Source organism: Rattus norvegicus, chromosome 4, assembly GCF_021556685.1.
Source record: "Rattus norvegicus strain SHRSP/BbbUtx chromosome 4, alternate assembly SHRSP_T2T, whole genome shotgun sequence".
Classification (NCBI taxonomy): Eukaryota; Metazoa; Chordata; class Mammalia; order Rodentia; family Muridae; genus Rattus; species Rattus norvegicus.
In genome coordinates, this window is record NC_141537.1 from 36476728 (window position 1) to 36488189 (window position 11462).

The 11462-nt window shown below is 42.2% G+C and overlaps 1 protein-coding gene across 4 annotated transcripts; it reads left to right on the top strand.

The window, feature by feature from the left end:
• The first annotated feature begins 828 nt into the window (after positions 1-828).
• On the top strand, positions 829-8793 carry Tac1 (tachykinin, precursor 1). Of its 4 annotated transcripts, NM_012666.2 has the most exons (7): positions 829-916; positions 1342-1473; positions 2413-2509; positions 2948-2992; positions 3467-3490; positions 4847-4900; positions 8200-8793. In NM_012666.2, exons 2-7 carry the CDS (start codon positions 1351-1353, stop codon positions 8247-8249), a joined length of 393 nt encoding a protein of 130 aa, NP_036798.1. In that variant the 5' UTR covers positions 829-916; positions 1342-1350; the 3' UTR covers positions 8250-8793. The 4 variants fall into 4 exon arrangements, with proteins under 4 accessions (NP_036798.1, NP_001118242.1, NP_001118240.1 ...); NM_001124770.1 differs by lacking the exon at positions 4847-4900; NM_001124768.1 differs by lacking the exon at positions 2948-2992.
• Positions 8794-11462: the final 2669 nt, after the last annotated feature.

The following is an 11462-nucleotide window of genomic DNA, read 5'->3' on the forward strand; positions in this document are numbered from 1 at the left end:
CTAAAGGGGAGAGAGGCACAATTATCCTCTTCCCACCCCTTCTGCCTTCAGGGTGTGCCTGGGAAGAAGCTGTAGGGGAACAAAAGATGCCTTAGAATGGCTGATGGGTAAGTTCTACATGAGAAAGGAGGTTTAAATTCCTCTTTCCCCTAAATGTAAAACAAACCTGCCTTCATCCTCTGAAGCGGGAGACCGGAAACACTTTTGCAGTGCTAGAGAAATGAGAATATTCTGACTGATTTGGTGGGGAGGGGGGTTGGGGGGGTGCTGTTCCAGCCCTAGATATAACACCTCATAAACCTTAAGACACATAAAGTAGAAATGAAAGGAAAACCCCGCTTGCTTCATCCCTCTGAAGTGCTTGCTGGTGTCTTAGTATTATTCACAAGGTTTTGCTGCTCAAGTTATTTGGCTGTCCTCAAAGCGCAATATTCCCTGATGCCTCTTGAGAGAAAAGTTCCCTAAGTCCGAAGCATGAGTCACTTCGCTCAGTTTTGATGAGTAATCTCAGGTGTCACTGAACCTTGTTCGGAAGAAGAGGGGAGGGGGGCGTCAGATTTGCAGACGGAAGAAAACAGGTCTCTCTGGATTGGATGGCGAGACCTCGACTTCCCTAAAATTGCGTCATTTCGAACCCAATTTGGTCCAGATGTTATGGACTCCGACGGGTTACCGTCTCGGAAACTCTATCACGCAAGCAAAAGGCGAGGGGGAGGCTAATTAAATATTGAGCAGAAAGTCGCGTGGGGAGAGTGTCACGTGGCTCTCCAGGCTCATCACGCCTGAGATAAATAAGGCGAAGCAGGAGCAGGGACTAGAGCGCACTCGGACCAGCTCCACTCCAGCACCGCGGCGGAGGAGAGCGAGGAGCGCCCAGCAAGTGCGCACCTGCGGAGCATCACCGGGTCCGACCGCAGTGAGTACCACTCCCGCCTGCCATCTGCCGCTGCCTGGGGCCCGTCGTGCCTTGGTCAGAGGTGGCGTCCGCCCGGGGTTTGCACCTGCAGCAGCCACAGACCCGGAGAGAAACTGTGCAAATACCAACACCTCTCTTTGTCTGCCTTCAGGCTTCGGAGTGTGGGTCAGTGGGTAGGGGGCTGGGACGTTGAGAGGCAAAGAGAGGAGGACTTGAGGCTCTTTGGCACGTCAGTAGCCTTCTTAAAGGGTTTGGAGAAATGTTCGACCTGGTGGGTTTTTGTTTTTGTTTTAATCTTGGTTTAGCGAGACCTGTTCTTTCTTCCTTGTGGCATTGAAATTCAGCTGCTCTAACTCTTGGGTGGCCCCCCGCCTACATATGTATAACGATTCTTTCTCTCCTTCTCTGTCTCCTACTCTCTCCAGAAATCCAACATGAAAATCCTCGTGGCGGTGGCGGTCTTTTTTCTCGTTTCCACTCAACTGTTTGCAGAGGAAATCGGTGCCAACGATGATCTAAATTATTGGTCCGACTGGTCCGACAGTGACCAAATCAAGGTGAGACCCAACCGGGCGTGGGAGCTGTTGCCGTCCCCTTGTGGTAGCACCCTGACTAGCCTAGCTGGAGCCTGAGAGGCTCATTGGATTGTAAGGGCGTCATACCCCGGACAAAGCACAAGGCTTATTGCCCAGAACTAAGTTTCCTCCCTGAGGGAGGAAAATGTCCTGGGTTCAGTGTCTCCCCAACAGAAAGGGAGTTCTTCTTTCCTCCCTCCCTCCCTCCCTTCCTCCCTCCCTCCCTTCCTCCCTCCTTCCTTCCCTCCCTCTCTCCTTCTCTCCTCTCCTGGTCCTGGTTTTAATCCCTACTTATGTGATTGTAATCTCGGGGGCTTTGATCAAACTGAGCTGCCAGACCATTTGGAGATGTTGGGAAGAGACGTGAATTGTCAATGGGGGCAAAAGCTGGATCTTAGTGAGTTGCAGGGTCTCAGTGGCTGGCGGAACTAACTCTATACCTCAGTATTCCGTGCTCCAAGTTTCCCTTTACATCGCTCTTGAATTTTGGCTCCAAGAAGCGCGCCTTGGGGAACCGTGAAAGTTGTGCGGTGGTGCTAGTTCGCTTTTAAAGTATCAGCACCCTTCTGCTTCCACCCTTGCTGTTTTCAGTGAGGACAATGAGCGGACTCCGAAGCCTCACTGAGAGCAAACAAAGGTGATAGCAAGACCTCGAGTGAGTCCTCTGATGCAATTGAGAGCAGAAAGCATACAGGACCCAGAACCGGAAGGCGTTTTGCTGCTGCGCAGAAGCGTCCCTGATAGACTTTGGGGGAGAAGGAAATCTCAGGCGGGTCCGGGTTGGGGAAAGTGCTGCATAGATTCTAGTATGGCCCGGTCTCATGCTAGCGGCTGCTTCTGTGGCTCTGAGGAAAGCTCAGGCACACCGTGAATGTGGACCTTGTTCACTTAATTTGTCTACTCCCTGGTTTGTCCCTCCAGGAGGCAATGCCGGAGCCCTTTGAGCATCTTCTTCAGAGAATCGCCCGAAGACCCAAGCCTCAGCAGTTCTTTGGATTAATGGGCAAACGGGATGCTGGTGAGATGAGCAATAGTCACTAGGTCTATCAGGCTACCCGGTCTGCATGCCTGCTCCTTCCTGGAGCACCCAAGTGTCTCTTGTACCGCGAGTATAATTTTACATGCCTAAAGACTTTTGATTCCCTGAAGTCTTCGATCCACTAACACTTGCACTAGCTCAAAGTGGAGGGGAGGGGGGATCCATTTCCCTTGCTTCACAGCACCAAGGTGACCCAAATTGGAAACTAACCTTAGCTAAACACTCCCCTGACTAAAGATCCCAATTACAAGGGTCCTCAGGTATGCTAATGGTCCAGGCTCAGGTGAAAGATGTTTTCTTGGATTGGGTTAGATTTGGCTATACCTCGCTACAGTGATAGGAATTTTCAATTGCCTTGAGTTGATGGCACAGTCAGTGGAGCTTGTGAAGAGTTAATGTCAATTCATCTCTTGTCAGATTCCTCAATTGAAAAACAAGTGGCCCTGTTAAAGGCTCTTTATGGTAAACATCCCTATAAATCTTTATTTTCCTATTATGAATGATCATGTAAAAAGTATTTGATGGTATAAATTCAAGATCTTGCAGTTGTGCCTAATTAAGAGAAGTGTGTGTGTGTGTGTGTGTGTGTGCGTGAGCGTGCGTGTGCATGCGTGTGTGTGTGTGTGTGTGTGTGTGTGTGTGTGTGTGTTAAGCTCCTGCATATTCAAGTGGGTGACCCACTTTGATGTTAGTACATTACATAGCTTTACTATCATTAGCAGACCTCAAGAGTCCCACGGTTCTGCCTTTTAACCCATGGCTCATATTTGGCTCTTATTAGTAATTCGGTTAGCATTCATCTACTTTAGTCCTCAGAACAGCACATAAATAAGCGTTAAATATTTCGAAAATCAACTCCTTAAGTTCTCTGGAAAAGATAAAATAGCTTTAAAAAAGAAACCCATGTATCTGCTAACTGGCTCTCTTTTCTTCTAGGGCATGGTCAGATCTCTCACAAAAGTAAGTTCACAATCATTTTGACATTTATCAAATGCTAATGTTAATGATAGTGAATATTGCATCCTGTGTTACCTTTTGCAGCACAACATAGAGCCCAATGGTTTTGATTGAGATAATGTAGGGAAAGAAAGACAGAATGTGATTTGCTGAATGATCACTGACTAGACTCTTTTATGTAGACAGATTACGTACCAAAATGCACATTACATTTGAAGAGAAAAAAGAATTAACACCTATAAGTTTTTCTAGTTTTATAATTTCTTCTCTAGGGTTAAAATTCATCATGAGCACTCTTTTCCAATGCCTTGTCCCATGAAAAGTACGAGAGAGAGAGAGAGAGAGAGAGAGAGAGAGAGAGAACACTTATATACACCTTCTAATTCATATTCATGAACTACCTTTTATAATGGCGAGGAAGGGGATTAAGTAGACTGGGTGAATATTTGAGTAGAAAATGCACTCGAAATGTGATAGAGATACAGGTTTATTTTCCCCCTTGATCCCATAATTGAATGGGAACCTGGGAGAGAAGAGTGCAGATTGCAGAACTGGAGGGTCCTTAGAGCTATTTCCTAGTTAATTGGATCCAGAGGAGACAGGAAGTCCCTTGGGCCCCTGGAAATGTTGCCTGCTTCTATGAGGGTCATGAATTGGACTAACCCTGGCAGGGTACACCCCAAACCATTAACACTGTGGTCTCAACTAACACAATGGAAACTAAGAAAAATCCTCCCCGTTGCAGTATGATAATAACCTTCCCCAAAGCCTTCATCTTTGGGGAAAAAAAATGACATTTACTAAGGGGTTAAATTTTAAAGAAATCTTATACAGCAAAAAAAGTAATAAAATGAATGTATCTTATTAATGTTAAAAAACAAATTGCTTTCAGGAACAGTATTTTTAAGTCTAAATCTACTAAATGTGACCCCTTAGAATATTCCAATACTAAGGATCTGACTTAAAGTTCCCTTGTTGAGAAATGCAACATATTTGGTAATAAAGACATAAACGTGGATGTCTTTTCCCACACAAAAACATATAATTAAAGTCCCCCAAAATTCAAAGCTACTCCAGTGGCAACCATATTTAAAACTTCATAATAGATAAAACATAATACAGATAAAAGATTCTGCTAATGTCTAGATAAAGAACTGAGAAAAGTACTCACAATATGTTGTTGCAGTGTGGTTTGCAAGGCTTATATAAAGTCTTTGTGGGTTCACCAGTGGGTGACATAGAAACATTCATTTATTTATTCTACAGGCATATATTCAGAAGCTTGTTAACTTTGTACTAGTTATGAGTTTATTTCTTCAAAAACATACATACTAAAATACCCCTAAATGTATTTTCCAGGGCATAAAACAGATTCCTTTGTTGGACTAATGGGCAAAAGAGCTTTAAATTCTGGTATGTATAAAATCATGTCTGAAAATATGTAAATCAACTTCTGTAATTTTTACGAAAGTACAATTTTCAACATACTAAAAAAAAAAAAAAAAGGAGCAATAGACTTAACATGAGCATTTCTGTAGACAAATTTTCATAGGAGCGTTTGTAGCCAAGAGTGGGCAGAAAGCTGATTAAGCTGATACCACCACAATGTAAGTATATTTCTCTCAAAGTGCCATTCTGTCCAGCATCTGCCCCACTTAGTCACTACATATCCTGAATCTTTGGTCTAGTCTGACACTCTTTTTCACAGATATTCTTAATAAAATGTCCTGGACCCTTAGGGAGAGATGAGAGCTTTTTTACTTACAAACTGAAGTGATGTGGTATTTTCATCAGACTAACCATTTAGTGATTTTCTACTAGAAAAATAAATAGATAATGACAAGCAAAATGTTTCTAAAATTACTGTCTCTCTCTGAAGTTATGGAAGCTCAAAATCCCTGTCTTAATGGGTGGCAAAGAGGCTGAGTGTAGTGGTGTCCATTCTAACGCCTTCAAACCATTCTTCCTGTTCCAGATTTAGACCTACATTTAAAAAGTACCACAACGCCCCAAACCCATTTTAAACCTAAGCGGGATTTTCCTTGGCCCAAGGCTGCATAATCTCTCATTTATCCTGCTTGAACTTTCTACATAAATGCCACAGGCATATCTCTAAAGCCCCTCACTGTTCACCTCATTTAATCAATTATATTCAATGTTAAATAATCCCATTATTGTTTTCATGAAAATTGGCTATCAGTGAAAATGGGTTAAAATGATAAACACCTGATTAGAAATTAACCAGCATCTGTTTATGATATTTAGTTCACAGAAAATTTATAAGATGTGCTGGCTTAATTTTTAAATATCTGAACTCATCCCCAAAATAGTCACTCTATAGTATCTTAATCAAATGTAGACACTTTTATACTTTCTCAACTAGTAATCTTGAGGTTAGAGAAGTTTAATTCTTAAAGAAGTTACGTGCACCAGTTGAAAACTTGTAGTTGTTTCATTTTTATGGATATGTATATTGTCTTTCAGCCTTGAGAAATGGAATATAAATTTAGGCCCCTGTGGTATTTGCCTACAAATATACTCACACAGCTATACTTTTCTTAATAATTGTATTAATCGGGTTGGGGATTTAGCTCAGTGGTAGAGCGCTTGCCTGGGAAGCACAAGGCCCTGGGTTCGGTCCCCAGCTCCGAAAAAAAGAACCAAAATAATAATAATAATAATAATAATAATAATAATAATAATTGTATTAATCACCAATCTAGATTTAATCACCCATCTCCACTTCTAGAATTTTTACACCTTTCAGAGCACATAACTTAAGAACAGTAAAGCAGTTTAGAGCAGATTAAATATACTTCAAGTAATAATTATAGTTAATAAAAGTAGGCTCACTGCAATGAATCAGAACTGCTAGCTAACATCTTTTCCTATATTAAAATATAAGTTAATATATTAAACTTATATATTAAACATAACACATTAAATATATAATATATTTATATTATGTCATATATAAAATATGATAAATATATAATATAAAGACAATATAGTTAAATATACAATCTATTAAATAATCTATTAAAACTTAAGAAAACACAAATGGGAAAATTAGAAGGGAAATAAGCAGGCCCCATTTTACAAACTTACTAGGATGTGATTATCAGACTTCTATCCCCAGCCACCTGATCCTTACACTCTTTTGCCCACATACACTTGTGACAATCTGGTAAACAGAGACGCTCTCACCAGTTTCAAGACACAGAAGCTGGTAGACATTTTTAGGGAGTTCAAGGGCCAGGTAAGAATCTGCTTCCCTGCAGGAGAACACTGTGTCCTACATAAGCTTCCACACAGTCTTTGGGTGCTTTAATTAGCTACCACCCCACTTCTGTGAGGCACAGAGTTTTAGTACCCTAGAATCCTGTCAGAGACTAACCAATGCTACCTCTCTCCCCATCCCTAATAAAAGAGAATGAGAAGCAAACGTATGTGTCCTTCAAAAGTCTCTGGGGTGCAGTCTGCTGTATCTCAGGCTCACATAGAACTGAAGCAAACTGTTGAGATCACATAGAAGGAGGCAGGCCTTTAGAGAACTGCACTGTGAGAGCAGAGAGAGCCCTAGTGCCTTCCACATTCTCCTCAACCTTTCTCACCTGGGAAACTGCGGTAGCACTATGACTTCTGCACCTCCGCTGTCTCCTCTCCGGTCAGCATTTCATGCGGGGCACTTTCCACAAGCACGGTTGTTTTGTTGTAAGTTATAGTACTGGCTGAGATAATGAAACACCCTTACATAGACGGCTATTCTGATACTTAACATTTTGTGGTTATAGATCCTTTGCAATTACAGCTAATATGACGCCATATAATGCATCTTAGCATTTTATTTTAGCACAGTGAGTCACAGTACGTAAATTACTTAGTAGCCCGGTGCTAAGCACTTTTGGAAGTAGCAATTGACATTTTCACAGGCCTCCAGATTTTAAGAACTAAATCAAATTGTGCTGTTGGTTTGTGAAGTCAGCGCAATGTCCAAGAGAAAGTGAGGGTAATGTCAGTCTCAAGGGCAATCACTCTAGTATCAGAAGGTATCCAGGAGAGAAGAGACTCTCAGACCATTAGGTTCCCCTAGAACCTAGGGTTTAGGCAGTCTTTGCCTGAAAAGAGCAAGGTCCTAAACATTTTAGGCCTCCGAAACTATGTTGGTTTATACTGGTTCCTCAAATTTGTCATTTTTAAAACCAAAATTGCCATAGGTGACACATACATGAATTGAATGTGTACATCTCCAAATGAAACTGTAGTTATAAGAACAAACAGTAGGGGCACTTTTGACCTTTGACCTTATTAACCTTTGTCCTAGAACAGAAGCTCAACATTTCTTTTTTTTTAATTCCTCTAATGTGTGGCTATGGTAGGGATAGTCCTTTCTCTAACCACTGTGAGTCTCTGCCAGGGATTTAGTAAGCTGATAAGAATGGACACCATATTGGATCATGGGAATATATGGTTGTACTTTTAGGATACCAAATGTATAGTAGCTGACCAAAGAAACTAGGAATGCTGTGGCCAGAACACTTCTAAGCAAGATATAAAGTGCCAGAAAGGCTTGGAGGATGTTCCAAAAAGAGAAAAAGAAAAAAGATCACGGAAGTATTTCTTCCGGGGGAAAACGTCATTCTGACATTGCAGTGATTTACCTTCTGCATTGAACTTCACTAACACCCTTTTTACTTCCGGTTTGTCTGCAGTGGCTTATGAAAGAAGCGCAATGCAGAACTACGAAAGAAGGCGTAAATAAACCCTGTAACGCACTATCTATTCATCTCCATCTGTGTCCGCGAGCAGTGAGCGGTAAAATAAAAATGTGCGCTATGAGGAATGATTATTTATTTAATATCAAATGTTGTTATGAGTGAAAAACTCAAAAAAGTGTTTATTTTTTCATATTGTGCCAATAAGCATTGTAATTCTAATGTGGTGACCTCCTCAGACAGAAGTAGAAATTAGTTGTAACTTCAGCAAAGCACAGTGTTGATGGAGTTGTACAAGTTTGCCAGCGATGCAGTCTCCAAAGACAGAAAGGCTGCTGTGAGGCAGTGCAGGCGGCTGCTGCTGGAGGCAGAGAAACTCCTGTGTGTCTTGCGCTTCCCTTGGTTGCTTTTATCCTAATGATGTACTGAGAGTTTGGTATCTGACTCTATTTGTATCCTAGCAGCATGTTTCCTGTGTTGTGACTATATAGAGATGTTTTTAAAAGTTTCAATGTACTTCTCTGGTCTTCAGTCATTGTATGATGTGTTGTGATAGCTACCATTTTAAATAAAAGAATGTATCTTCAGGAATTTTGTCACATTCTTTCATTAATATTTATGCTAAACCAACAACCATTCTTCTATTAGATGAAGTGTGATCAAAGCTGTTTTGGGTAAAACACTTTCTATCTCTCTCAGACACAAGTGCACACATTTGAGTGTGCGCGCACACACACACACACACACACACACACACACACACCCTCCCAAACACACATTTTTTTTGCTAAGTCATTTAATATGAAAAAAAGCAATACGTTTTTGGTATCCAAAGAGTAAAAGCCAAATATACCAGTAATTTCTTATTACAGATAGGATAATGATCTGGTTCTATTTTCAAGATTAATTTCATTGGTTGTTTTATTTTCTTGCTGAGTAAAATATCACAGCAGCACACTACAATTTTATGCCTGTTTAAAACTTATGTGTAAATATACTTGTGCACGAGAGATATAGGAATTAGGACAGCAAACCATACACTCAGAAGACGGCCAGCAGTTGAGGGCTGCCCGGCATCAATAAAGGCAAGAAGTCCTTTACAGCATTTCTGTGGAGTGCTTTTGCATCACTGACACCCATAATCCTCTAGCAGAAGCCTGGGAATAAATGAAGCAAGAATAAATAAATTCAGAACACTGAAAGGGGGAAAGACGGACAAGGATCTTTGGATCTGGTTTCTGAATGCACAGAGTGTGAAATACTAAGAGAGGCTAAAACAATTCAGGAGCAGCAGCACCCAGTGCTGTAAAAAACATCGGAACTTAGGCTGTGCTGGTGACCACTGTCAATCAATGAAACCAATTCCAGGACGGAAAAGCCAAAGTGAGTTCTAACTGCAGTGTCTAGAAGTTAGTTTTCAAGCTGTAGTTCGTTATAAACTTACTATCCTTATATGTAATCACTCAATGGGGAAAGTGTTTTTGCTATTGTTACTGTAATCATTTTACAGATAGGGATATAAAGCTTAAGGGGCTGTTGAAATGGGACATTGGAATATGAGGCAAGTGTAGATTACAAAGGAGCTCCTGAAGAAACACAAGACAAAAAGGCTAACAATGAACTTGATCCAACACGCTGATGCAGCCGAATCCAGCGCAGGAATTTAAAGTGGCCTTGTGGCACTTATTCAAGTGTAGGTGGTTACCAGGCACAAAGCAGCCTTTCTGCATCATGCGGAATACCTGTGCTGCACATATGTTGCAATAAAGGGACGAATGCAGTGAGTAGAAGCCTGTGTTTCAAAGTGAAACGGCTCAGGCTGAACTCTGGGTCCATCATTTCCTGTCCTTGTGATGTCAGGCACGTCCCTTAACCTTTCGTGATTTATTTCCCTTGTGAGCAAAAGCGGCTCTGCAGCAGTAACAGTAGCGCCACTTTGGTGGCACTCAGGGGAGAACTGAGGAGAACGATGCTACAAAGCCTTGAAACGTGAGACGACGCTGGACGTAATCTCTCATGCGCAGGGTGTGTTTAGTGGATGTTACCGGCCACCATCCATAGTTACTCTCCCAAATGCCTGTGGGGAAATTAGTAATGTATTTTTAACTTTAACAGATTTTCATAGGCACATTGGTGTAGGAGTGGCCTTTAAATATTTTTCCTCACAAATTAAATCTAAGGCTAGGCCACAAATTATGCACTGCTCCGTGCTGTTCAAGGCTGAACTAGCTAGTCCCCATGGCCCCTGCCGCCTGTAAGAGTCTACAGATCTGTATGGCATAGCCCAGCCGTGGGGAGAAATGGGCATTCAGCTTGCCTGCACACACGCCACGCCAGCTTACTCCTCAGGATAGAGCCGGAGCAGCCGTGTGATTAGGGTAATGGGAGGAGACCTCAGCCTCACATTTTACCCACAAAGCATTTATTACTACCGACCCTCAGTCCTCAATGGCCCATTTCCCTTAGCTAAATTAAGTTTTCCTCACTTCCATTCTTGCCATTCTTATTCTAAAACACCAACAAGATCAAGCCGTGTAGTTAAGTTACCTGTATGTTTTATTACTTCGTCTGTTTTATTTGTTTTGTCACTGTCAAGGGTGAAAAGATGCTGAGGTGGCATACTCTGGGTTTGTAAAGGGAGTAATTACTGAGGGTACTCAGGGCACGTGGCTCTCCAAACTAACACCCTTGGGATACACTGCTGTCCTAGGTGTGGGAGTGAGCACAGGGTGCCAAGCACCTTCCACCTTCTGAGGGAGGTGGGAGGCAAACAGGATGATCAAGTATGGGTGGGCACAGCACAATGAGGGCGGCCAGAAATCGATCACCTCACCCTGTTCTCCTCCCTCTGACCAAATTCAATCCAAGGACAGGATGAAGATCCCGAATCCTGTCCACAGGTAAGCAGTAATACCACATTACTGCCCAGACGCGAGATGGGAAGGAGCAGCAGGAGGGGAGAAAGGCAGACACGCGGTGGTATGTGCTCTGCGACATTTAATTAGAAGGATACAAACACACAGAAGCTAACATAGAGAAGTGAGTCAAAGTGGAAGTCTTCTCCGAGATGCTCAGAGCTACATACACCCCAAGAAAATGGACTCACCTGAACCCAGGCCAACAACAGATGACAAGAATAAAGAATTTTAATAGAATGGAAAGGAAGCCAGCCTCTAACAATGGAAATGCATGGACAGGTTCATCACCAAGGTGAAGTCACAACAGAAGACACAGAACCAGGAGAGGTAAGACCCCAGAAG